Consider the following 26,563-nt stretch of genomic DNA (forward strand, 5'->3'; position numbering starts at 1 on the left):
TGTGTGACAATGACTAAATGGACAATAAAAGTTCTGTCCTTTTATAGACAAAGTGGTTGATCAGTGCGGAAATAGAAGTGTTTCTGTCGCTTCCCAGAGTACGACCAGAAGACAACGAGGAGAACTGCGTCTTGCAAAATTGACATGATGAAATCGCTTTTCTTTCTTGCGTTTCTTCTTTGCATATCCACGGGTAAGTCTCGTTAATATTAGCCAGAACTGAAAAGTTGTAATGGAGATTAATTGATCTCTGGGTCAATTAGTATTAAGGCTCTCAGTTGAAGGCTTGGCAAAACGAGGAAAAATGCGTCCAGAAACACTCATAGCGCGCATGTTTCCCCAAAGTTTCCTTGTTTCGCCACACGGGAAGCATTGTTCCAGCGTCAATTTTTGTCTCCAAGAGGCAAAATTTGCTTCTGCTACACCGCAGTAACATTCCCTGTTTTCGCAGGAAACGAGGAAGGAAACAATTATGGGAACATAACTTGAGCTGGCATTATATTCACCCTTGTAAGTGACATTTCTTTCAAGTGATAGCGCCTTTTGCCGTCTTACAAACGTTCTGTCTATAACTGAAGAAGAGAATTAAACAGTACGATCATTTTGGGTGCCTGTCCGTGCAATTATGTTCTAGAGTGTCCCAAAGCTTCCAGTGTTACGAAATAGCGGAGTACCTAATGTCTAACTCTCTGCTGAGCTTGTTGAACTGTTGTAGTTCAGGTTTGAACTTGTTGTGTTGAACTTAAGATCGTATGATCTTCATCAGTTGCATTTGCCGTTCTTGTGATTTTTTTTTCGAACAATCAAAATTGATGTTAATATCGTAAAAAATGTTTTGGTTATTCATCGTGGTAGAGTACGGCAATAACAAATTATTTTTCGTTTGTCTCACGACGTAGTCACGTGTGATGGAGATCGCGACGTTTCGACTGCACTGCTAGTCTTCATCAGGCGATAAGTAAGGATGGGCCGATACTCGATACCAAATATTCGATACACCGATATTTGACAATTATCGATACTTTCAAAAAATATCGCACTTTCGATACGTTTTCGATACTGCACACGTCACCTGAGCCTGCGGTCTTCTGGTCAGCACCTGAGGTTTAAAAATGTAATTTTGCTCAAAGAAATATTGTTGTTCTTGTCAATATTCGATTTTTCTTGCCTTGACTTGATGTCCACGCATTGCTCGGCAACAGCGAAACAAATAGACCAAAATCAACATTTTTGGCTAAAATTTATAATGCCAGGTCAGTCCTTTTGTATGACGGACGGAAATGACGTCATAATATCGATATCGATATCGATATCGAGAAAAAAGGCAAATATCGTATCGATATCGTATCGTTTTGAAAAACCTGTATCGGCCCATCCTTAGCGATAAGGTCGACTGGTTGTGTGTGAACTTATAAAGCACGCTGCTGCGCTGTGATTGGTTGGTTTTCAACAGCTGTGATTGGTGCATTTCGATCCTCGCTGTTTCTGTGTCCTGTTGTTCCCTCAGCGGTCCGCTGTCGTACAGTTCTCCTGTTGTCCATCATGCATCCATGCTTCAGGAATTTCAATTTCATTATCCCTGTTGATATTATTAGGGTGAAGTCTTATGTGAATTGCCTCTTTGACCCTGCGTTTGTACCAGTGTGGGTCACGATCAATAAACTTTACCTCGTTCCAAAGGGGGTAGTGTCCGGTGTTGTTGGTGTGTTCTGCAACGGCGGAGGTCTGGGTACGGGCGAGTCGGATGTCCCGGTCGTGTTCTTTGATCCTGTCTTGTTTGGTTAACAGATGACAAACGTTGGTTTAAACCTGAAGATTTGTCAAACAGAGCGGTATTTTTATGTGATGTTGATACATTTTCCTATTTAATTGATTTGTGTGCATCAGTATAGGCCCGTTTTATACTGGGAGTGTAGAGTGGTAAATTCGAAACTACTCGAGACGCTGAGTCTTTACTATTTTAAAAAATCCAAGCCTGATGCTTCGTTCTTAAAAAGATTCTAGTCCGAGACATGCAAGGACAAAAAACGGTCTCCGGACGTGGTAATAAAAGGGCTCTCGCTCACTTTTTGAAAGAAAATCGGAACGCATTCCGCTTTAACTTTAATATATAGATTTAGGCAAGCCTAAAAGCGGAGCTCCCAGGTTATATGCCCTTTACATCTTTTTTAGAATGATTTTTTATTCGTGTTATTTTCTTTATATATATTATGTATTGTTTTCACCATGAACAACAGCACCAAATAAAAGTAAAAATAGTTGATCAATCAAAAGAGGATAATCATCTAGCAGTTTGTGCATAACCTCCCAAAGGTATATAAACTCTCAAAGAGAAACTAGAACAAAGAAAGCGTTGCTCTAGAAAATATCCATACACCCACCATAACTGGTATGTTATAGCTGTACAAAGCATACAACTGGAAAGTTTTGCATGTAGCTTGGCCCACCCCCCACCCCCACCCCCCTCCCCCGCACCCCCCAAACGGGGGCCCTATTGGAACAGTGACAGTATTATTTCCCGATACTAAAAATAACAGCTGACTGCTAGCAAACCGGAGTAAAAGCCAGCCGCAAGCAAAATAGTGGCATTTATCATTCTGCCAAATAGGTTTCCCCAAAATGATAACACCATTTTCCCTTCATATGAGTCCCTTTGGCCTTGAGGGGCTTCACTTTACTTAATTGCATGTAAACTAAGAAAAATTCTGGAGAGGCAGACATACTGTTTGTTAGTCCTAAACTCAGGTATAGTCTGTATAGATTGTTTGGCAAAAATTTTACCATGGATTTGCTTGTATATTAAACCATGCAAGCATGAGAAAAAAATATGGCTATTAAATTAGTTCTACTGAAACAGAAGGCTTAACAACAAATAACTGATCTGTGAGACACACCCACAAAACAAAACAGCTGTGTTTAATGTTTTATTATTTAATGACTGAGTTTGGTTTTGGTGATGAAGTAAAAATTTGCCTATGAACAACATATATTTCATCAGTTATTATTGTATTGCAACATGTGATATTAATTTAGAGATTGATGAACTGTGTATCTCATTATCATGATTACTGTTCTTCACAGTGTGGGCACTGGGAATTAAATGTTTGGGTAGGTAAAGCCTGCTGTTGAGCCAAGTGGCTCATCAGGCTGGAGCGTAACCAGGTTTCTGAAGCATTATTAAGCGGCTAGGGGTATTTCTACTCCCCCTGGATGGGATGCTAGTCCATTGCAGGGTTAATCCCCCCCCCCCCAGCAGTAAATAAGCCGGTACCCATTTATACACCTGGGTGAAGAGAAGAACTATGAGAGTAAAGTGTCTTGCCTAAGAACGCAACGTAGTGCCCGGGCCAGGTCTCGAACCCGGACCGCTCGATCCGGAGTCCAGCACAATAACCATTAGGTCACCACACCTCCCACAAATGTTTGGGTAGCCGGATGATTTTTATATTTTTTTATTCTAGCAATGCGCTCAAATTTTAAATGCTTGACTTTTTATAGCTGTATATTTCATTTTGTGTATAAAAGTAATTTTAACCTTTTTAACCATTGTAATTTTTTTGTAAAAACTATATTATTTAACCCTTGGGTTGCAATTTAGTTTTAATAAAGCATCTATCCATCTATCTATCTATATTGTGTTGTCAGAGATCCCTTAAGAAATACGTACATGGTTGAACCTTATCTGGCTCTATTTCATTAACTTTAAAATTACACCTGACTTCATAAATTGTATATTTTCACACAGAGTACATAAGTATTAGTTGTACATGCAATGAAGAAATAATATATTCTGATTGTTCATTTATCTCTCTCTGTGTCTGCAACTCTCTGTGGAAATTCTGCTACTCGTGTTAACCCTGAAAAAGGGAAAATACCATTTTGTTGATGATCATTGACATCAAATAAATATTTATAATTTTAATTTAATTTATTCAGAACATTATACAGATACATAAAAAAGAGAGTTATTTTTCCAATTTTTGCATGGGCCAGGGAATGTGTTGGGGGATATGTTTAGAACCAAAAAGTCCTTTCAGAGTGAGTGTGTCAGGAAAACCTTTTTTTAACTACTGAAGACACTAATAGTGCTATCAATAACACCCGGCACATGGCGAGGCTTTGATGAATGTTTTGGGGTGTGAAACACCGGCTTAATTCAAGAGTTCCCTACAAAATGATGTGTCTTTTAAGACTCTTATATTTATCTCTGACAGGTGCTGTTGAAAGTACTGTGATTAAGTCCAGGAAATACTGAGCCGGCTCATCAACAAGCCCAGCTGGCTTTTCTGGCCTTAGCAGCTCTAAAATTTTACTAAGTCTTTGTGTTCACGTAAAATTTCAGCTGAGTTTAAGTTCTATTTCTACATTTGCCTGGTACCACAACAAGACAATTTATGTTAAGTTAGGGCTTGAGCTTATTAGCTATTAACAAAAGGAATTCAAACACAACAGGTCAAATTGCACTTCTCCCACAAAATCATTACAAGTATTCCGGTATTTTGTCGAGTCAGGTAGCAGATCTTGTTGGTTCTTTGCCCTCATACCCCTCCTCCATGGTGGGGGAGGGGTGCATTGTATGAACAACGAAAACATTTTTCTTGAACAATAAAAACATTTTATGTACATGTGCTGTTACATATAAATTGTGTATATTAAATTCCTCAATTGAACGAGGATTTTAGGGAAACATACAATGTAAACTTACCAAGGGGTTAAAACACATACCATTTTTCACACCCAAAAGTTTTACACTTGAAAAACAAGTTTCATGCACTAATGTATCATGGAGCTTCTTTAATATCTAGATAAAGAAAGGTATAAGCTGACACTAATGTTATGATTACCTGCATCACCAATTTCACTAACTGCACCCCTTGACTGTTTTCCCTGCACTGAAAACAAAATTTATACATATCAAAAACCTGTAAAATTCTTAACTTGCATCCTGGCAAAAAGTATGGAAATCCTATCATAGCAAGTTTTAGAAAGACAACAGATTTACCAAAAAAAAATGACAACTTCAAACTGCATCTTACACCCTCTATAAATACTTCTCACTGAATTGACCTCAAAAAACTTGTTGTACATGTATTATTTACTTGAACTTATTTTTTTCACGATCAAATACTAATCCTACTTCTCTTGTAGAAAAAAAATTGGCAAAAATATTTGATTTAGTCACTGCTTTAAGTTGGAAAACTTTGAAAGGCTTAAAGAATTGTACAAGTCATGTGCAACCTTCAAGAAAGCAATGCTCATAGCCACAGGGCTAAAAAAAGTACCCTCTAATTGTCTGGGGCAAGTAGATTTTTCTGTCAAGCAATTAATTTTTTATGCTTGTTTGCGTAATAGTTTAAAAGACCCAGGCAAGTCGTCTAGATGTAAATTATACAGTCACAAGTTTACTAAGAAACACAATCATGCACAGTCCTAGGCAAGCAAAATTTGAGAGCTGCTTGTCAACCACAGGGAAATCTGGAATTTATTTTTTTCCAAGCCCTTATCCTACATTAAAACTTCAGGATCAGTTTGGTTGTTATAACTTAAGAAAATTTCATGATCTTTTGCATAACATTTTAGAAACTGTGCTATATTCTTTCATATATCATATTTATTTGATTAAACGCCACAGCGTTTATTTAATTTTTCGTGATTCGAGTGCGGCGTTTATTAGAGGGAAGCGTTTATACGAGGGCGCCATTCATTTAAAATTCAATTTATTTCTTGTAAACAATAGTATGGTAACTGAACACTTTAATTAAAAAAAACAAAAACAGAAACATGTTTTAGTACATGCCTGAAAAGTCAATTTCAATACCTTAAAACCTTGTTACAATCAAGAAAAATATTTGTTTTGGCCTGCTCAAGCTTGATTATTACTGCATTTGCTTTCCGAGTCTGTTATTCAAATGAATGCCGCATGATCATGATGCGGCGTTTATTCGAGGGCGACGTTTATTAATATTTCTGTTCTAACATGTAGCGCTTATTCGAGGGAGGCGTTTAATCGATTAAATACGGTAAGTTATAAAAAATATGAATAAACTAATCAATTTATTCTGAGAAAGGCTGTTATCAGATAAGAAATACAAAACTTTCACAAAACGTTTTCACTCATAACATTCATATTATAAAAATTTAAAAAAAAAGGAGAACTACGCAAAGTTCTCAGTGAAAAATAACAGAGGACATGGAGAAACTATATTTCGCTAAGACTCTCAGCTAGCATTATGTCCCCTACATTGCATCTGACTCGACCACATTCTTACAAATTTTCATGTAAATTTTGTTCTCTACTTGTTCTGTACTCTTTCCAACGTTTAAAAGTGGTGTGTTCTTCCTACTTCGGTGATTTAACTACAGAATAAACAAATTAACTCGGATAGGAAAAACCCGCCAGAAGTAAGGTATGCTTTGAATATACAATTCGTGTTTAAGACAAAACGAATTTCAGTCCACTAAGTCTATGTCCTTGTTTGACATACCGGTACACGACTGAGAGCTAGAACTCAGCTTCGTTTAAAAATAATGTATTAGGTTGAATGCTGGTTAATCTAAATACCAAAGACTTTTCTAATCTGTTAAAAAAAATGAACATCAATAGCTCACCTTGTTTTCGTAAAGGAATGTTGTCTTTGACCGTCTTTGCTTCAAACTCACCAAGAAGCTTGGAAGATTTCCATTTCGATCGGCCACAATCTTTACTCCTCTACTAACTATGGTTGTCATCGCGGGTGAAACGAGAAATATATCCAGAAATAATGTATCTGTAATAAACTGTCTTTAAAACTGAGTCCTTCGTGTGCTCTTCAATCGCGGAGTCTTCATGCTTAGTAGTGAACTCATGCGTACGCTTGGTAAATCGGCATGCTGTGAGATTGTTTCCTGACTTTTGTACTCTGAACCATATTTAAAATTCTGCTGTTCACCTTACCGTTTCCCGAGAGCTTATCACGTATGAACCAGAACATTTGGCAAATCAACCCATGCACAAGTTTAAAATAAGCTCGCTTAGAAGCTGATAAATCCAGACGAGCCGGAAAGCCAACAGCGGACTTCCTCAAGTTAGTCTCCCCTTCATGTAATTCTAACATTGTCAACAAGAGCTAAGAATGATTTTTTCCCTCGCGTTTAAAACCGTCTACTATATAAGCTTAGCTGAGTAGAAAGGCGTTTTTAAAAAACTTATTTGCTGAGGGCCTGATAGTAATGATTTTTCCCGCCAAAAGACGCGGGTTGCCACTGGAGCCTAGCTCGTTCCCAGGCCTAATCCGTGCGTACGGACGGACGTACGTACGCGACAACCAAAATTTCTCGGTTCGATAGGATACCATTTGCCCTGTCTGTTCCCTTGTACCCGCATGTTACCAATGGAGCTACGCTACGCGCCTTCGGCGCGTGGGAGCTCCGCTATTAGTCTCATGCAAAATAATCATAATAATTTGGTCTTTTTATATTTACTGAGTTAGAATGAGAAACACTCTTAACCCTTAATATGCTGAAATTATTCCTAAAAACGCGTTTTTTTACCGTTAATCGATTTTCTTGGCTCTACGGTCCAAAAAAAATCTCTAAATTTGCTAAAAATGCACTTTCTGAGAATGCAGGAAGATTTTGATGAAATTTCCATGTAAAAATGTACAATATTTTACTTTGGCGCATGCGCATAAGCCAAAATTTGGTCTTTTTTTTTCGCTGAACCGTTCCGACTTCTTTCCTTGCTCCTTTCCTTTTCGTTTTTCTCTGCTTTCTTATTCTCCCTATCTTTTACTCTGTGCACCCCTTCTACTGGCCTGAAAAGTTTTGATCTGAATCAATGGAAAACCCTGGAAAGGAGATCATGATCAAGTACGGGTATTTTGGCCTGTTTTAGCACCAATTTTACACCAAAAACTGATCGCGTTTTTTTCGATTAGCTCTGTCGGAATGCAGTCAATATTAAAGATGGACAGTCCTGTGGAAAGATCTATCCAAGCTCTATAAGATGCAAATCACAAAAATCTCCTGACGTGTAAATTGGTAACGTCATAAGTGGCAGAATGGCCATTCCTCCAAATCCCGGAATAATCCGCGCTTAGCATGTTAAGGGTTAAGAAGAAAGACTTACTTTGCGTGTTGGCTACATCGTTCGTTTACTAATTTCTCACTCTCTAACAGCGTATTACTGTGACAACGCTTTCTGTGATTTAAATTATGACTCTGTCCGTTAATTTTTCTTTTTTGTGCACTTTTCTGCAGTACATGGGACTTCCTGCTACCAGTGTCAATCTTCTAATACAGACATAGGTCCCACAAATAGTGGCTGGGATGAGTGCGCCGCCAATCAAACAGTAAAAAGCTGTCCTGTGGAAAAGGATCGATGTGGCGTGGGCATCGTGACAGTCCATCGTAACAGTTTCTATCCATATGAGAATAAATACTCTTACGTAAAATATTGTGCCTCCAGCAGTGAGTGTAAGAACTTTGAAACCTCCAGAGAGTGTAACAAAGTTCGAGAACAAACAGGATTCCGTGTCAGTTGTCAGGGCGTCTGCTGTTCTGGAGATAACTGCAATGGAGGAAACAGACCACCAGGTATAGTTTACTTAACTTCCACCAGCCCTTTGATCTGAGAATGAATCCTCAATTAGTATAACTGTGAGCTCTAGAAAAGCCTATTGTACGATCCTGTTTTATAGAACGACATACATACACATGTGTATGTAATTTAGTTTCTTTAGTGCTCAGGGCTGTTGTTATTAGCAGGCTGAACCACTCAATCAATCAATCAATCAATCAATAAAATTTATTTACCCTTGGAGCTGACGGGAGCTGACTATAGGCCCTTATAGTTCACCACTAAATTTTCTCCGATTCTGATTGGTTTAAATTGAACACGTGACGCGATAGTGCCCGTCCGCCGGAGGGCACTATCAGCCCATAGTGCCCTCCCGTGAAAAATGCCCGGATGGATAGTGCCCGCCCGTGACTGTTTTTTGTAAACAAGCTGCCTGCAGACAAAAAAACCCAACCAAATTCACTGCATTTAGTGGGTTTCTCGTCTGGTTTTGTTTCGTTTGTTAAATTTCGGCTTTCAATTGAGTTTTTTATCCTCAAAAGTAAAAATAATTCACGATGCTTGTTTTTGTATGTGCGCGCGGAAGAAAATTTAGTGGTGAACAATAAAAACAATAGTGTTTCTGTCTCGGAACTATCGGTCTGATAGTTGCCCCTTGGAAATTTGATGTTCTTAAAACTAGCATATTTGCCCTCGAAGCTTCGCTTCTCGGGCTAATATTTGTTTTAAGAACATCAAATTTCCGCGGGGCAACTATCAGCCGATAGTTCCTCGACAGTAACACTCTATTGTTAAACTAGCAAACATATGCTAATACGCAGAGAAAATAAATACAAATATGTATATATATACATACATACATACATACATACATACATACATACATACATACATACATACATACATACATACATACATACATACATACATACATACATACATACATACATACATACATACATACATACATACATACATACATACATACATACATACATACATACATACATACATACATACATACATACATACATACATACATATATACATACATACATACATACATACATACATACATACATATATATATATATATACAGAACGAAAAATTAATTAATCAAAAAGTATTAAATTCATAAAAAGAAACTCTCTAGCTGCGCACAGCATTGTAAAAGGCCTATAGTGTTGCAATTGTTCTTATTCCGTCTGGCAGTTGATTCCATGCCTTCGCCGCCCAGTATCTTACGGAATTCAGTCAATACTTGGTCGCATACCTTGCATTTTCAATTGGCCGTTCTGCATTTTTCCCCGATTTGGATCGATATTAAATTTTGACCAGATATTGGACTTGGATTGAAGATTTATATAAAATATTTAAAGGAAATCGATATTTCCATGGCAACGATAAATAAAAAATACGAAATCAGTAAATCTTGTATTCTACGCGGATCAGATTTGGTGTACAAAAATGAGACCGCTATCTGAAACAAAAGTGTACTGCAAATCAAATATAAAAGAACAAAAAAAATTGTATGTTTGAATTCGAGATCATCGCAAAACTATTCCAGACAATACCTTTTGCATGATAATAGTAAACTGGCCGAGACGCAGGCACTGCTTAAATAAAATTACTTCAAAATAACTTCAAAATGAGTATTAAACTTACCTTTTGGCGCTGTAAAAGTTTTGTCAATTTTCTTTTCGACGATTCGGAGAATTGTACTTTTTCTTACGATTACTAGCATAAGAATTCTAAGATAGTTTTCCATTTTGAGCGTTTTATCAAAAATCTTTAAAACTGCTCGATAGATTTTGTTAAAACCTCTGCCACACATGTTTAATAATGCACATAATGTATCCCCAAAGTGTTAGAGCAGTTTTTAGTTGAGTGTCGTAAAACCAAAACCAAAGTAATTACTCTGACCAATCAAAAAGAACACTAACAATTCAGTAAACCAATCAAAACTCGAAGAAATTACATGTAGTCGTCACTAAGCGCGCGAAAACATGCGCGAGTAAACTCGCAATTGGTTTTGGTTTTACTTCTCATTGGCTGAGAAAGTGGCGCGAAATTTTTGAGCCAATCAATGAGCGTAGTAATGCAAAACCAAAGTAAAAGCAAATTACTTTCCACGCTCAAGTGAAAACCGCTCTATGAAGATTGATTCACTGGAACAGGTCTCAATTTTACGATAAAGGAGGAGGCTAAGCGGACAAAAGAAACTAATGGCGAAATTTGCATGTGAGAAGATGCAAAAATGAGTCTGAAAATATATTAGAATAATTTTGTAAAGCGTGAATAGTAACCGAATTGTTTTGTCCGTTCGAATGCATCCTTTACTGTTAAATTTGAAAACGTTCCAGTGAATCGATGGAAATGAAACTTTGGAATTGAGTTGTTTGTATTATCAAGCATGCGTGGTAATCGTTTCAAAAAAACTATCGAGCCGTTCTTAAGATTTTTTAAAAAAGAGCTTAAAATCGAAAATTGTCCAATAATTATAACAGAAGTGGTCGTACGAAAAGATCCAATTCTCGAAACTGCGATGAAGAAACTCTACAAAAAGTAAGTTATAGAAAATTTTGCGTAATTTGAGGTAACTTCGTCAACGTCGTGTTTGTGCCTCGGTCCATTTATTATCATTATGAAAAAAGTACAATTTGAAACATTTTTGCGATTTATTCGAAATTTTTATTGACAGTACACCATTGCTTGAGATTTTGGAATTAGTTTTTTAACGGGAATTCTGATTCGCGTAAAATTCAGGTTTTGCTGATTTGGCGGTTTTCTGTTTACCGTTGCCATGGAAATATCGATAACCTTAAAAAATATATTGAACAACACTTCAATCTAAAACCAATATTTGGTGTAATTTCCATATCGATCTGAGTCGGGGAAGGCTGCTAAAAGGCTAGTTGCAAATTGTAGGTATTGCCCAGAAAAAACTGTATGGAGACACCTAGTAAGCCCCTAAAAAGTCTACCATGGCCTTATAATTTAAATAAAGGTGTCTGATCTGATCTGATCTGAGGACCGAGAAGCGAGAATAAGAACGTCAGTGTTGCCGGAGTCTTTCCCCTGCCCTGTTTGGGGCTTAACAAAGACACAGGTCACGAACTTGGTTTTCTCGCACTTCCCACGAACTCTTATATCAAACCTCCGCAATTTCGAAAAATGTTTCTTTCACCTTGAGGTCGATGTCGGGGTACTACTGTAAAAATTTACCTCTTATTGCCGAACGGGTCGTTCTTGTACTCGTCCACCGAGCCACGAAACAAAACAAAAAGGCTATTTTCCCACCACTTTTTCTGTACAATTACAACACAAACTACAGGAATCTAGGAATACGTATCAAATAAAACTGTAATTTAACTTTTCTCATGTTTTTATTGTGGAGTAGGGTATATTTTTGCCGATTTTTCATGGAAGAAATAAATTTCGTCTGCATCGTGATCGACCACCAAGGTGGCACGGTGAAGATCAAACGTGATTAAAAAAATTAAAGTTGTACATCTTATTAGTGGATGGAGGGGGGCTAAATTTTCCCTTTTATAATGGAGGATCCTGGGCGAGTGAAAACTGATCTGGGCGAATGCAATTTGAAGGTCACTCGCCCAGATGGCGAGTGCTCCGAAATTTTAGTTTCCAACCCTGCTTGTATCTAAGGTTCCCATATATGTAATAGTAATTGGACTGAATGGAGTACAATTCAGGGAGGAATCGTACGATTTGAAATTACGAGCACGATTACTCTCTGAATTGTATGACACGAGGTCCAATTACTAATTAATCGTATCAAAAACCAAATTCCAGGTTGGGAAGACTTTGAGAACGTTTTTTGTGAGAAAAAGCCAAAGGTAAATTCGATTGCTTGTACAAAAAGTAGGAAAACAGCATGAAAAATCTCATTCAAATGCGCGTGATTGACGCGCGGATGGCGTAGGTGTCCAATTACAGGTATCACGTGATCGTGCGCCGATTACGCAACAAATAAGCGCGCGCAGAACCAATCAAATTTGAGAATTTTGTTATAGATACGATTACTATTTTAATTTGAGCAATGTCCTTATACTATATTGCTCGTCAACGCATTCTTTCTTCGCTACCTACTTACTGCTCTACTGACTTTTGCCATAGTAGTAAAGTAAAGTCCATAGCATCTCCACAGTAACAGATGCGATACAAACATACAGGTTATGAATTTCAAACTTTTCAACGATGCCTTGTTGTTGTTTGTTTTAGTTCAAACAGTACAACTTACATGTTACACGTGTCCACCAAGCACTGTTTGGGGTGACTGTCTTTCCGAACAGAAATCAATGACCTGCAAATTCGGCAATGATCGCTGTGGTTCAGCCTCTTTGGATATAAAAGGCTCGACTGTATATACTAAAGGTTGTGTTTCACACAGTGAGTGCGGTGGAGGCGTGGATTGCTGCGCTGGACATTTCTGCAATGAAGGTGTTCCTGCACCAAGTACTACTCCCCCCGTAAACAGCAGTCCTCTGGGTCCAGTGGTCAGCGCCATCATGGTCTTGGCATGTTCTATTGTTGCCTTTGTGCGTTAAGTTTAACGTCACAGTAGGACTAGTGTAGATTAATGGATTCTAACAAATGAAATATGATGTAGTCAGGGGGGGGGGGAAGGTGTCTCTAAGGAAAATATTGGTTTAATCATCACTGCCAGTATGACGTCACGCTTCGCATAAGTGATATTAAAGATGGCGGGCAAGCGTCAATAGAGAAACGAGTCAAGAATGTGGCATTTTACTCTGTTACCTTCCTTCCTTTACTCAAGTCAATAATGCAGAGATGTTAGCGAATGCAACCGTCTCTCTTCTGCTATTTTTTGGTAGATCAGACGTTATATTCATTTTTTTAAATCAACAGAAACACATTCGCAAAGTGTAGAATGATCGATGAAATTTGTAAACAGGTCGAGCGTTCGAGGGTCCTTGCACAGCGAATTTAATTTTTATTGTAACAGAAATAGGAGGTTTGGCACAGAATGTACGGTTCTTGATGTGCGTGCAGTATCAGACTTTCAGCATTCGTGGATCTTCATGTCTTTCCCCTTAAAGGCGAAAATAGGAGCAATCAAGAGGAAAAAGGCGCTACATGGTAATTCCGGTTGGTCACCCATCCATGTATTAACCTCGCCCGACAGGACTTAACTTCAGCCAGGTCGGATGGAACCTGCGTTTCCATTGGCTATTATAAAAAAAAACAAATAATAACTTTACTCAAGTCTTTATTTATCGGTAATTTATTACTACTTGTCTTGCGGCAACGAATTTGAACTTATGTCTATTTCGCACAACACGTTTTTCCTCGTTCAAACCACAATGAAAGCGCTTGCTAAATTCAAGCTGGCCAAAGTTAAAGCTTGCCGGACGGGGTTAACACTTTGATGGGTGCCGGACTCGAAATACCCCGTGTTGTAAGCTTTTCCTTTTTAATTATTTTTTTTCAGGAGGTATGCAATTAATTAAATTTAAAAGTCGTCACGGCAAGGAAAGCCACAGAATACAACAGAACTGCACAGATACCAACAGTAGTACATTATAATAAGCCAATGAATGCGAATTAAAATATATGGAAAAAGAATCCTACATGAGATCGCGAAGCAGCGATCGGCGTTGTTGACATGTTCTGGATAAAATTATACCTTTGCACTCGAACGGAAAGACATGAAGTTTGGCTAACTCAAGCGACACGGAAGGCCCCGGAGATTAAATATAAATATTCAAGGAGTAAAACCTCCTATTATGAATCGGATTTCCAAAAATGTTCGGGTGAAAAGGTGGATGTTTTTGATGGACTTCGCTTGACCCGAAAGCACAATGGCGGTCCCGCCTATTGTCCCGTTCAAGAGTTAAAAATGATAACCAAATTACAGGATAACGGGCGCAAAAAACAGAAACAGATCATACATACAGAAAGTTAAGGCATCAAACCTAACTACTGGGAAAGAATTAGCGAACAATAGCGATATAAGCACTAATGATAAGCCTTTCTGGACCTCTGCTGTGGCGTACTCACAATTTAATCCCGCTCATCTGACCAAACCGAGGGAATCGCTCGCGCGTTGCCATGTGACGTCATACTGGCAGTGATGAGTCGGACAAGAATAAACAACTGGAAACAATAGAGTCAACTCCCCCCCCCCCTGGATGTGGTCTATCTTGTGTAAAACATAGGCACGCTAAGCGTGCAGGAGTTATTTTTTCAATTTATGGGGTGGCTTGGGGTGAAACTGGGTGATTGTCCTGTTGGGATGGTTTATGCCATGGGTTGAGCCATTTGTGTATGGCGGCCCACGGAGTCACTTTTTTGCACAAAATTTGCTTGCAAACAAAATAACTTTTACGTGCATTTTGATACATCATAACTGTTTTATTCAATACGTAAATTTTCGTCATTTAATCGAAAAACAAAAACTAATTCAATTATCAAAATGTCACAAAATGGCACGTTCTTATTCTGTTTAAGCGGTTATTTTGTTGCTAGCTTTGTAGCAACCGTAACGTGTTACTTTTGTTTGTTACGGAATACTTTTGGATTTTTGCCAAACACTGAAACATGATATTGTTGTTTTTCTCACTTTTGTAACATGAGACCTTTGTTTTTTAAAAACGAACGTAACACGATACCCTTGTTTTTCTCACATTGAACGAAAAGTACTATAATAAACGAAGTAATAAACGCATCAAATCAAAAACCACTTTCTTCGGGAAAGTTCTTTAAAGCGCAGTATACCTGGAGTCTTTGTTTCCTGTCAGAACTGTTCAACAAAGATTTTCTTTCAGTTACAACCTTAATTCTATTCAACAAACAAGAAGACCCAAGAACTAATTGAGATATCAAACTGTCACGGAATGGCACGCTCTTATTCTGTTTTTGCTATCGATTGTAGTTGCTTTTAACAGCAAAGTTAATACTTGTACCGGTTCATTAAATATTTGAACGAGATGTTTTACAGTTGATTTCAGTTTACTTTGGCCGCCCGCTTTGCGAAGTTTGTTGGATAATTGGAAACTTTGTTATGAAGTTGCCAATTACGTTGCGAGTTTGCGAATCAAATTGCGAACTTCGACAAGTTCCCAACTTCGGCCCCACTGAACTTTCGAAGTTTTGGTAGTTGAGGAGAAACAAGACATGTTGCTCGAAAGTCATGGCGATTTCTGAACTCGAAGATTTTAGAGCTTGTCAAGAAAAGTTGAAGTAGCTTGAAGTGCAAGACAACGTTTCGCATCAGCGATCACGCAAGTGATTTGGCGATAAATAAATTTTATGCAGGTAGAAATTTGGTCAAATTTTAACTTTTTTGTATGAAAACACATATTTAACGATTTCTGTGAGGCATAATCTTCACTGTCTTCAATTTCAAGTCTTCTGCGTTTGTAAACCGGATGAAACTGGATGGTTTATTGATTTTAATCGAAGCCGACGCGACGCGACAGAGTAATTTGTTCGAGACAACATGTTTACGGCTCGCTGAACATAAAATTTTTTTATTTTTATGACATTTGTTTCCAACAGTTTAGCGTAGCAAAGCCCTTTTTGATAACATAATTATAGAAGGTTTTATTAATTTCGGGCCAAAGTTGGGAACTTTGTATCGAAGCTCACAATTTGATTCACAAACTCGCAACCTATTTGGCAACTTCATAACAAACTTTCCAATTTCCCAACGAACTTCGCAAAGCGGACGGCAAAAGTAATGACAACATTATTCTTCAAATCTGCTTTGTGCAAATGTTATATGTTATTTTTACTACGGACAGGAAAGCTAGCCTCTCCAAACGTACGCTCGAATAAGACGAATAACAAGTTATTGTTGGGCCTTTTGCTCACGGCGTGTGCGTTGTAAGCAGGCGGGCGTTACGAAAAACGTTTTTAATCCAGGGTGAAATCACAACTCACCGATTCCACCTCCTTCTAATCTAAAAACTTCGAACGAAATTGCTGACTACGTCAGTTTGCTTCCCCTTTATAAACTACAATTTGATTGGTTCCGATAGTACCTGAAATCTGATTGGTGTGACAAACCCACATACTTCACTGATTACAGGTCCATCGCGCCGACTAAAGAGCTATTTTGAAAAAATAACTCAAAAACGTCTTTCACAGTAACAGTCCGTAATTGTAATTCAGAACAAGGCAGAAATAATTTGTGATGTTACAAGACCAAGTTTAATTAGCTTTTTGCCAAGATGGTCCAGTCCTTTTCGTTATACAAGTTTGTATAAGTTTGCCTTCCTGATTAAAATAACGTTATGACGTTAAAGTGTATAGTTTAATTTTATAAATACAACTTGGTTTCCATTTTTACGATACGACCTTACCCTTTTATTTACCATTTTCACAGAAAAGGCACCCCTTTCGTATACCTTTTACTGAAAAAAAGGTACCCCTTTCATTTACCATTTCACTTAAAGACAGGACAAATGCCTAAAACAGGAAGTCTTCATGCCATTTTATGTAGTGTTTGATAAATTTAAATAATACCTCCACAAGATGCGTCTGTTCGAAATATTTTAATTGAAGGCTTTTTAAATACCTTAATGAGCGATATCCCTACCCTTTTATATACCTTAGCTTGTGAAATTCCTACCATTTTATATACCTAAAGCATGAAAAAGGTACCCCTTTCGGGGGGAGCCTCCCCGTATAGGCCAATATAGGGAGTGCCCCCCCCCCCCCTTCCCCCGGGTTCACGACAGAAAAACTGAACATTATAAGGCCCTCACAAAATGCTGATCACTTTAAAACCACAGGCCATAACATCAAATGGGATCATTTCGAAATCCTTGCGTCTGGCAAAACTGACCTCCACTGCAAAATTAAGGAGACATTATTCATCCAAGAACTTCAACCCTCATTGAATGCAAATGTCGGCAGTGAGAGGTTGTTGCTTTATTAACTGAAATGTCATTACATTTATTAAGTTACTGCTGAAGATCAATCGTCTCAGTCTTGGTTCCAGACCCCTTTCATTACAATATATAAATAGTTGCCAAAAAATTTTAACAGTCATACTTTTGAAAATGTATGTAGCTTAGCATACGAAACGTCAAGTTTAGTAAAATGCGATTTTTCATCATGTTTATCACCGCTGTTTGTATTATATTTTTAATCAAGTTACGATGGCCTAAAACCAAGAGTCTATATAACTGTAACTCTATTTTGCACATTTCACAAACAGGTAAAATGTGCCGCAGAATAGTAATAATATCATTATTAGAACTAAATTGATTGCAAGGCTGGTACACTTGCCCTCCTGCCGTTGTACCAGCCTTGCAATCAATTTGGTTTTATAAGCACTTAGAGTGACGTCTGGTACGAGCATTTCTTGAACAAGAGATCCTGCAGCAGAGAAGCCAAGCAGTTTTTTCTTCGTTGCGTGGTCCCCTGCATCCAAACTGTTTTTATCATTATTAGGCCTAATTCAGACATCGTGGTCCTGCCGTGCCGAACTAAATTCAGGAATTTAGTTCGACAAAAGCACGGCAGAAGCACGGCGTCTGAATCAAACTTTTGAATTGAGTTCGGCAAAGCAATTTAGTTCGACACGGCAGCGATTCAAACGTCGTGCTTTTGCCGCACCAAACCAAATTCATAAATTATATTAATGCATTTTGACGGGATTACATTCCCGCGAGGAGTTACGAGGAGACCCGAGAATAATTCTCCATTACGGAGTATGCGCACAACCTCGTTCCCAGGGTCTTCTCCGTTTTTAGCCGCCATTTTGAAAACGGAGAAGACCCTGGTGACGATGTCACCAGTTGCATACGTAAAAGTATGCAAATTGAATTTTATTCTTGCCAGACGGCAAAAAACATGGCGGCCAGCCAAAGGAATACAATGAATATTTTTCTTCTAAAAAGCACGTCGAGGATGTTTCATTCAACGAAGTAGATGACATTAATAACAGGGAGCAGGGCGAAGAAGGATCTGAATCCGAAATAAGCAGGTTTTCGGAAACTAGTCGGGCAAACAAACAAACATTCGCCGTACTCGCAAAAGGAAAAACAAATTTCTGTTGCTATTCTTTGAGAGTTTTTGGAAAACGGCGCCGTTTTTGTTGGATCACCGCTGACTAATTGTTACGTTGATTCAGTACTCCTGAATTTGGTACGACTCTGGCACGACGTCTGAATCAGAGTCCTGCTTCTGCCGTGCTACAGTCGAACCTAATGACAATTTAGTTCGGCACGGCAGGAGCACGATGTCTGAACTAGGTCTTATTGAGCAAAAATGGTGTAGTCGCATAGTTGAATAGTCCACATTAGTTTACCTGTCAGTCATCTAAAAATAGCACAGGCCTTGTATGATAAGAAAGGCTTCATTACAATGTGTGACGATAACTGGATCCTTTCTTTCATTGGTTGAAAAAATATAAGGACAATAAGTTCTGTCCTTTTATAGACAAAGTAGTTGATCAGTGCGGAAACAGTTGTGTAGCTGTCGCTTCCCAGAGCACGACCAGAAGACAACGAATACAACTGCGCTTTACAAGATTAACATGATAAAATTGCTTTTCTCTCTTGCGTTTCTTCTTTGCATATCCACCGGTAAGTCTCGTAAATATCAGCCAGACTTGAAAAAGTTGTAATGTGTCAGGAGAGATTAATCAAAGTTAAGGAAAATAATGATAAAAAGAACTTTTAGAATTTGCTTCACCGGAAAACTGTACAAATATGAGTTTTGTAAGCAAACAGCAATACGCGCGTCCAAGCAACTAACTACCTTGTACCTTAAGTAAATAAGGTTAAATGCTCGCGCGTGTACCTGTCGTTGTTCAAACTTAAGTTCTAATTCAAAGAAAGTGTATAAGGAAAGTTTTATTCAATTTCTGTTTTGATCATTGCCAAAAACAAGGTGACTTTAGGCAGCGTTGTAGGCTGAATATTTTATCTTTCTTGACTGGTTCCTTTGAAGCATACCGATCTATAAATTTAGCCGCCTTTACACGACAAACTAAAGTTGGCAAACTCATGTTGGCAAACTTCAGTTGGTGTGTGTGAACGACACAACAACAGTTGGCAAACAAGTTGGCAAACTGTTGGTGAGAATAGAGACAAGTTCTATTTTGTCGCCAACAGTTAGCCAACTTGTTTGCCGTTCTTGCATCGTTCACACACACCAACTCGAGTTTGCCAACACGAGTTGGCCAATAGTTTGTCGTGTGAAGGCCGCTTTAACAATGTTTTCAGTGCTGTGATCCGTTCAGATAACACTCAAATGTGATGATGTAGCTACAAGGTACCAAATTTTGGGTTTGTTTTTAGTTTTGCAATTTCAAATTACTTGAGCATTTACCAGCTATCAAATGTTCGCAGTTAAGTCACTTGATCCAAACTCGCTTTAAGGAAATGCTGAAGCATAAAATTTATTCATAAATATACTCAGTACTCTTTTCTTTTATTCTAACCGTGAACCTCGGCCAAAACAAAAATTCCGGGAGTCTGAGACAAAAAATAACTTCGTGACTCATTCCAAAGAGTTCCTAGATTGCGAGATTGGATCAAAAGCTTCACAGATCCACAATTTTCCAGGTACCATTTGTCATCCGTCCATCCCCGGAACTTCTCTGTCTACTGCGAAAACCAACAGCGCCATTTATAGCCGTTTGTTAGGCGACTTCGATCCCCAGAGGTCTGCAAAATTTTGACACGATTACCCCTCTTGGAAGGCCTCGTCAATCGACCGGAAAATTACGCGGCATGTAACAACTATGGAATGACCTCTGGATTTAAAAAATATCCGGTTTGTAGTCAGGCATAGTTGAAAACTGAGTCAAAATACTTAAAAAGTTGACAATGGCTAAAAAAGAATGTTTCTGGACGTTTCGGTTACTTCTGTAACCTCCTTCAGCAAAATATGAAAATTGCAAAACGGCGTCCCTGGAGTTAAAAGAACAATAAAACTTAAAAATGCTGAAAAAGCTGACAATGAATGCTCTAAGCAAAAAAGAGAGGTTGAAATTCTAAACGCGAGTGAGAAAATTGCAAAAGTCCTTAAAGGTTTTAACATCAAAGTCGCTCATAAATCCATTCGTACCATTTCCAACATTCTGAAGAAACCTAAGGATAAAATAAGTGAGGAGGCTTCCAAAGGAGTTGTATATAAGATCAAATGCAAAGATTGCGCTTGTGTTTACACTGGGCAGACCTCACGCGCACTCGTAACACTCATCAAAGAGCATGACATAACAACAATGGAAAAAAATTCCTTATTGGCAGAACACCATTTGCTCCACCAACACGAAATCGATCAAGAAAATGTTGTCCGTTCGTCAGCGTGGAAACCAACTGACCCTTTGTCGAAGCGTGTCCTTGATGGAAAAAATTCAATTAATGAACACGTATCATTCCCAGACATATAATCTTAAGAATTTTTAAGAACGTGTCAACTCTTTTTCACGCTTTTGTTTGAACTCGCGTTTAGAATTCCAACCTCCCTTTTGGCTTAGAGCATTCATTGTCACCTTTTTCTGCATTTTTAAGTTCTTTATTCTTATGGCACCAGGGAAGCCGGTTTGCAATTTACATATTTAATCGAAACGTCCAGAAACATTCTTTTCAAGCCAATGTCAAATTTTTAAAGTATTTTTAACTCAGTTTTTTCCCCTCTGGATTTAACCCGTTTATATGAAGTAATTTACTGTAACTCTATTCTGCACGTTGTACCAACAGGTAATTGCTTACCTGTGTTTAAATAATGGCATTTTAGTGTGTAAAATGGCAGATCGACAGCATTAGCTATCTGTAACGTCTGCTAGTTGTATAGTTCACATTGGTACACATATCAATCATCGTGACCTCAAACAGCAAATCAAAATCTAATTGGCAGCTAAAAATGGCACAGGCCTGGTATGACAAAAAAAGACTCTATCATTGGTTGAAAGAAATGAGAGAAATAAATTAATTGCTAGAAATTTACTCAACCACTCAGTGCGGAAACATTTGTGTAGCTGTCGCTTCCCAGAGCACGACCAGTGGACAACGAAGACAACTGCGCCTAACAAGATAAACATGATGAAATTGCTTCTGTCTCTTGCGTTTCTGCTTTGCATCTCCACCGGTAAGTCTCGTTAATATCAGCCAAGTTCGTAATGGGAGCCGAATTGATCTATGGCCGTCAGGGTTATTTAAGTACCAAGGCTTTCAGTTAACAACAAAAAGAGTGCCTTTTTAACTTTTATAGGAAAAGTGGTTCGATTTAGTTACTCGATCACGATCAATAATGTTGGCTATTCTTTATGTAAGGAAAGTTATTTTGTTATTTTCAAAGTATCGGGTTTCCGTGCTAATCGTTATGTATCGACTTGATTACGGTGGAAGCCATAAAACGTCATGAACTTTATGACAATTTTATTCAATCATGCGTCTTTCACAATTCGTGACTAAATGGCACCTAAAAATAAATGGTCTAGCTTGGTTTAAAAAATGACACTGTATTAGTCGATTGGAGCTAGAAAAGAGGCATTATCATGAATTATATGGGTATGAGATTTTAATCGCAAATTGAAAAAGTCGAGCACAATTTTTCAAACCCTGCTCATGTGTCTTGGATAAATCGCTAAAAGCTAATTGCACTTGGTCTCCCTTGAGTAATCCACTTAAAATCTTCACCTTGGTGTTCTCGTGAATAAGGAAAGCCTCTGCCATAATTTTAACTCCGTTTTCACCACAAATGCATCAAAATCCCCGTTAACGTTACATTAATTATTAAATAGCTGCTTTGGCTCTACAGGGTACATTCGCTATTAATGCGCCCCTCAAATTTACGTGGGAAAAATTCCAAATCTTCAGTCACTTGGAGGTGGGGGGCAATTAATTACGGTAAAACTATTTCGTTTGATTTCATAATTCTATTTATGCACTACCCCACAAGCTGTGAGATTTAATTATAAATAGCATGGGTTTATTAACAAGTACAAACCGTAGTCTAAACATTGCTGCAATGACTCCCTGGGTGTGAAGAAAGGTCACACAATTTTGACACCCGGTGCGACATGGACAAGCAAATCATGTTTGGTAAAATGGAGTTGGTGAGCCTGAATTTCAGCACGATATTTTATTACTGTTTCACAAGATTTGGCAGGCCAGACTGACGTTATTTTAAAAAAAACCCGAAACTTATGCCTTTGAATAAATCATCTTCATCATCAAAATTATTATTATCATCTTTTTTTAACCATTATTATTATTAACCATATTATTACCATCTTTTTTAACCAATATTATCATCTTTTTTAAACCATGATTACACCAACTTATTAAAATCTGACATGTTCGTGAAAACACTGCTCGGCCGGACGGTAGTGTTGAATGGGTGGCCGCCTGGAAACACCTTGTGTTGTAACTGCCTTCTTATTTTGCTTTACATTATAGGGTACCTTTAAATTCTTCCTTTTCGGACCAATTTTTCAAGATTTACCAATTTCAGTAATCATATTGGTCAGTTTAGCCTCAAGTCTAGCAACAGCTAGAGAGAGCATGCAGATATAGTCAACAGGAATGTGTAACATTTCTTTGAGGTATTTTGCTCCTTTTACTGAGTTAGAATGAGAGACACTCTTAGGAAGAAGGACTTGCCTATCTCACTCAATGGCCTAATTGTGTAGCCTAAAGAAATATTACTTTGCAAGCCAATCAAAAATTGAGACTAAGCTAATTTTATTTTTGGGGAATTAAGTGAGTGTTTACATCAACACGGTATTTTGTTCTGCAAAATTCTTTTCAAAGACCGCCCGAATTTCTTCCATAAAACGCACTAGTTGAGGTCTTCTTATGGTAAAGTTATCTCATTTTAATCGTGAAATTTCTCTTTTGATTTGCGAAAAACGGGAGATTGGTAATGACTGGTCAAAAAGCAGCACGCGAACTGGAGAGAGCATTCAGTTTCCTGCTTTGTACCCTCATGATACACACTGTTGAGACAAATAAGAACGCTTGTTAGATTGGCACTTTATTAAAAATATTGATATGTTTCTAGAATAATAGCCTTAATAAATGGTTCGTATAGTGCTCTCAATAACAAATAAATACACGAACATTTACCGCCGGTATAGCTATATCGAGAATTTTGTGACACGTCCGGCTGCAACACAGGCTATAACATTTCAGCTTAAATAAAATTGCTAATACCTTGTGTGTTCGCTACATCGTTCGTTTACTAATTTCTCACTCTTTAACGGATATTGTTTCAATTACTGTGACAACGCTTTCTGTGATTAAAATTATGACCGTCCTTTAATTTTTGTTTTTGTGCACTTTTTGTCTGCAGTACATGGAACTTCCTGCTACCAATGTCAATCTTCTAATACAGGCGTAAATCCCACAAATAGTGGCTGGGATGAGTGCACCGCCAATCAAACAGTAAAAAACTGTCCTGTGGAAAAGGATCGATGTGGTGTGGGCATCGTGACAGATCATCGTGACAATTTACTTAATAATGTTCACAATTACGTAAAATATTGTGCCTCCAGCAGTGAGTGTAAGAGCTTTGAAACCTCCAGAGAGTGTAACAAAGTTCGAGAACAAACCGAATACCGTGTCAGTTGTCAGGGCGTCTGCTGTTCTGGAGATAACTGCAATGGAGGAAACAGACCACCAGGTACAGTTTACTTACCTTTCAGCAGCTCTTTGATCTGAGAATGAATCCTCAATTATTATAATTTTGAGCTCTAGAAAAGCCCATAGCACGATCCTGTTTTGTAGAAGGACATATCTACACATGTGTATGTAATTTAGTTTTTTTAGTGCTCAGGGCTCCTGTTGATAGCAGGTTGCTTTTAAAGCCCCTGAAAGGACAACCCTGGCCTTATAATTTAAATAAAGGTGTCTGATCTAATCTCAAAAGTACGAAAAGAGAGAACGGGAACATCAGTGTTGCCGGAGTCTTTCCCCTTCCCTGTCTTGGGCTTTATAAAGACACAGATCACGTACTTTAGAGATGCTAGAATCTTATCTTAGAAAGCTATGACGATGAATTTATTCTCCGTTATGAAGCTAAGTAAAACATTTCAGTAAAAACGAAACAAAATTTTTGAAGGCAGAAATCGTCTGACCGGTTTGACTTGGATGAAATGTATAACCGGCAATACACTCTATGTACTGGGACAGAACTTCGTTTCTAAATGCAAAAAGTGATATTCCACTTTTTGTTGAAGCACTTGGGAATCCTTAATCGTTTTGACCATTCGGCTTTTCTCTGATAAAAAAGTATATATACACGAAAAAAAGTTAAAAAAAAAACATAACACACTATACCTTAATTTTGGAAGCCACGTAGAAAAGTAGCAATATAACAACAGAAAGTGACGGTAACATTACGTAATCTACTGAAAGGCTAACAATAAGAAAAAAAAGCTAAAATTACAAAGCACATATTGAATTAAGAATCGTGATAAAGACCCGGGGGGGGGCACTCCCATATATGGGCTATATAGGTATGTGCCGTGGGATAGGGTATGATTTTTTAGGTTCTCGATCCTTAAATAGGGTATCATTTTTGCCTCTTTTGACTACCTAAATTGCAGTGCGTAAACGTCCAGCTAATCGATAAAGAAATGCTCTGTTAAAACTGAACTATCCGTTTAAGTATTAGTTCAACTTCCTATGTAACAGAAACGAAATAGAGTTGACCCGTTCACGCCATTTTTAGTTTTTGTTTTTCCCTTGAATAGGGTGTCATTCTTCGAACTAAGGCCTCAAAAAGGGTATCAATTTTTGTTTTCTTCATCCTTAAATAGGGTCCGGGTTTAAGAACCTTCGCGGCACACACATATTCGAAATTTACAGAAGTAGCTCCCAAGGCTCTACTCTGGGGACGACAGTGCATAGAGATGAGTTGAGTGCCTATGCCTGGTTGTACAGAAGAACCCGCTATCTCGAAGTCGCTTAACTCGGACTCTCCGTTAACTGAAACAAAAAAGTCATTTCCCTTGGATTTAGCCGTTTTTATCGGTCATTTACTGTAAAAATAACCCTGCCGTCTCGAACTTCTCTCGAACAGTACGATATTTCAAACTTATAGCCGAACGGGTCGTTCTTGTATCTAAGGTTCCTGTATATTTTTTTTAATTTGAGCAATGTCCTTATACTATGTTGCTCGTCAACGCATTCTTTCTTCGCTACCTACTTACTGCTCTACTGTTTTTTGCCATAGTAGTGAAGTAAAGTAAGACTTTACGTTGCGAGAGTGACATTTAAGAACACTTAAACTGATAAACTCATGACCCTCAAGCCTTGCTTCTGTTAAATGCATAGTCTATTTTCTCTGGCATCTCCACAGTAACCGATGCGATACAAACATACAGCTTATGAATTTTAAACTTTTCAACGATACCTTTTTGTTGTTTGTTTTAGTTCAAACAGTACAACTTACGTGTGAATCGTGTCCACCAAGCACTGTTTGGAGTGACTGCTTTGTCAAACAGGAATCAATGACCTGCGCTTTCGGCAATGATCGCTGTGGTTCAGCCTCTTTGGATATAAAAGGCTCGACTATATATACTAAAGGCTGTGTATCACACAGTGAGTGCGGTGGAGGCGTGGATTGCTGCGCTGGAAATTTCTGCAATCATGGTACCCCTGCACCAAGCACTATTCCCCCAGTACACACTTCTGTCCTCCCAAGTAGTTGTCCGGGTCCAGTGGTCAGCGCCATCATGGTCTTGGCATGCTCTATCGTTGCCTTTGTGCGTTAAGTTTAACGTCACAGTAGGACTGGTGTAGATTAATGTATTCTAGCAAATGAAATATATGATGTAGTCCATCTTGTATAGAAAACGTCTTTCACAGTAACAGTCCGTAAGTCCGTAATTGTAATTCAGAACAAGGCAGAAATAATTTGTGATGTTACTAGACGAAGTTTAATTAGCTTTTTGCCAAGATGGTTCAGTCCTTTTCGTTATACAAGTTTGTATATGTTTATCTTCCTGATTAAAGTAACGTTACGACGTTAAAGTGTATAGTTTGACTTTCATA

The 26,563-nt window shown here is 38.1% G+C and overlaps 1 protein-coding gene and 1 long non-coding RNA gene across 5 annotated transcripts; one reads left to right on the forward strand and one right to left on the reverse strand.

Annotated features, from left to right (window-relative positions):
* On the forward strand, positions 1-26,563 carry LOC144644917 (uncharacterized). Of its 4 annotated transcripts, none has more exons than XM_078504481.1 (3): positions 1-193; positions 8,239-8,574; positions 25,943-26,563. In XM_078504481.1, the coding sequence occupies exons 1-3, from the start codon at positions 145-147 to the stop codon at positions 26,281-26,283; spliced, it is 726 nt and encodes a 241-aa protein (XP_078360607.1). In that variant the 5' UTR covers positions 1-144; the 3' UTR covers positions 26,284-26,563. The 4 variants fall into 4 exon arrangements, with proteins under 4 accessions (XP_078360607.1, XP_078360611.1, XP_078360609.1 ...); XM_078504485.1 differs by lacking the exon at positions 25,943-26,563 and adding an exon at positions 12,801-13,184; XM_078504483.1 differs by lacking the exons at positions 1-193; positions 8,239-8,574 and adding exons at positions 19,013-19,138; positions 23,859-24,188 and having other exon boundaries at positions 25,943-26,562.
* On the reverse strand, positions 3,475-6,889 carry LOC144642109 (uncharacterized). Its single transcript, XR_013568702.1, has 3 exons — positions 6,610-6,889; positions 4,845-4,892; positions 3,475-3,857 (listed from the first exon to the last, which is right to left on the reverse strand). It is a non-coding gene; the product is annotated as an uncharacterized LOC144642109 (long non-coding RNA).

The sequence above is a fragment of the Oculina patagonica genome, chromosome 2, assembly GCF_052425735.1.
Source record: "Oculina patagonica isolate OP01 chromosome 2, crgOcupat, whole genome shotgun sequence".
Classification (NCBI taxonomy): Eukaryota; Metazoa; Cnidaria; class Anthozoa; order Scleractinia; family Oculinidae; genus Oculina; species Oculina patagonica.